General features: G+C 38.4%; 1 protein-coding gene across 1 annotated transcript; it reads right to left on the reverse strand.

Annotated features, from left to right (window-relative positions):
* Positions 1-701: 701 nt before the first annotated feature.
* LOC147856057 (uncharacterized) lies at positions 702-1,574 on the reverse strand. The gene has a single exon (XM_087329090.1). The coding sequence runs from the start codon at positions 1,572-1,574 to the stop codon at positions 702-704; it is 873 nt and encodes a 290-aa protein (XP_087185216.1).
* Between the last annotated feature and the right edge of the window lie 426 nt (positions 1,575-2,000).

Consider the following 2,000-nt stretch of genomic DNA (forward strand, 5'->3'; position numbering starts at 1 on the left):
ATGTCATCGTGATTATGAGACATACTCCTTGGTGGTCTCTGTGTTGCGTTAAAAGGCACATCTGGGATCTTCTCTTTTATTATCTTCATTGTAGTCTGTTTTAGATGGCTTGTTTGGGTCAAGGAGAAGTCATACACAAGTATGTCGACATTATCAAGTGCTAGACTAGACGTGCTTGGTAGATTCTTTCTTCTTCGCTTTTTGCTTGTGCCTTCAACATCCTTAACCATCTCTAAAGAGTACTTCCTAGTAAATGCATCTTTGGAGGAGGTATGATACGAATGAACCATAATAGACTTTACTTGATTGCCTTCATCATCCTTAATAATTTCAATGATTTTGGCAATCCAGAAGGGATGGCCCAACTTATCACCCCTAGCTAATGTTGCAACCAACATACCAACTTGTAGCTCATGTAGATTGCCTTGCCTCCTCGCCTCTGCAACATGTGATAATCTTGGTCCCACATATATATCTCTTTGTCATGGATGAACTTGATTATTCAATTCCAGATTATCTAGTGGTTGTAAAGGAGTCGTGCTTGCCATTGATGGGCCACCGAGCGCCCATACGAATTGATTTTGTAGTGGTTAGTACCCTGTAAAGTGGTTATCTAATATTGTATGTTGATTATTAAAGAAGAAATCCCACCAATCCACATACTGATCACCAGCGTACTTTTTGGTTTGCTCAAAAAATTTCTATTTTTCCTCAATGCACCACATCCAATATATCTTTTGATCTTCAATTGAACTACCAACATCCAATCTTTTATGGTCGTCATAGGGAATTTGCTCGGCACCATAGATTATTGCATCTGGGAAATGAAATAAGAGCCTACATCCATCTTGTGGCTCCCATTGCGAACTAGATGAGTATTGTTTGGCATATAACATGGTCTGGTTGTAACCAACCACACCTTTTTGGATGAGAAAGACGTGGCTAAAACTTATATTATGAAGCGGAGCAAGAACCTTACATCTAGTCCCATCACCATCCATATAGAAGTGCTTGAAATCATATACTTTATATAAATGTTGCACATCTGGCTTGGGGGTATAAGCATTAGTAATCAACCTTGATAGCACAGGAAGTGTGAAAGCATCGCATCTCGCTAATTTCTTGGAGAACCTACTAAACATTTGATCTATGTGATCATGTGTATGACCAACTAGCAAGAAGGTGACTTTAATCTTTTTGAAAATACCCTTGTCTACTAACATGGTTAGGTAACCAAACACAATTGAGTTCTTGTTTTCTCTCGCCGTGTTGTCAAGTTGCACATATAGTACTGGTGGGAGTAAACCTTGCCAATTCTGCAGAACTCTATGTATGACTGTAACTATAAGATTAGGGTCGTTGTGGATATTTGGATAAGTTAAGAACACTTGAGACCTTTTTGTCTGACAATACAAAAGACATCCTACTAAGTGTATCTGCACTAGGCATTCATCTCCAATATCCTTGGGCAATCTTCGAAAATGCTGCAAACAAGTTTTCTTTTGATCCATCCCATCTATAATCAAGCACATGTATCTTTTTGGTGATTGAAGTGCTTTTTCACGATGGTGCATAGCTGTAGATCTTTCCACCGCTTGGCTTTCTCGATACTCTCTAAATAAAGTCTTAAATTTTGTTATTTCTTCATTTGTTGTCCCACTCTTTGTACGGGGCTCATCAGTGCTAAAATGACCATTAGGGGTGGATAGGTTTATATAAGGAGTTTTAGGAGAGGGTTTAGAGAAATGACAATAGGGAGTGGGGGTGTGTGCTTACGGATATGATTTGAAAAAGAGGAAGATTTGGAGAAGAAGGAAAAGGATATTATGAGCTTTAATGTGACACGATGGAGGTTTTGGTATAAGGAAAAAGAGGTTATAATGATAAGGAGGGATAAGGAGAAAAGAGAGAGTTGGGATATGAAATGTAAAAAGAGGGGAAATATTAAAAGGGGAGTTAAGATTGAGGGAGAAATAAGGAAAATATGTGAGATGATGAGA

The sequence above is a fragment of the Azolla caroliniana genome, unplaced genomic scaffold (assembly GCF_043228905.1).
Source record: "Azolla caroliniana isolate FFs.n. ecotype wild unplaced genomic scaffold, voAzoCaro1.0.p SCAF_13, whole genome shotgun sequence".
Classification (NCBI taxonomy): Eukaryota; Viridiplantae; Streptophyta; class Polypodiopsida; order Salviniales; family Salviniaceae; genus Azolla; species Azolla caroliniana.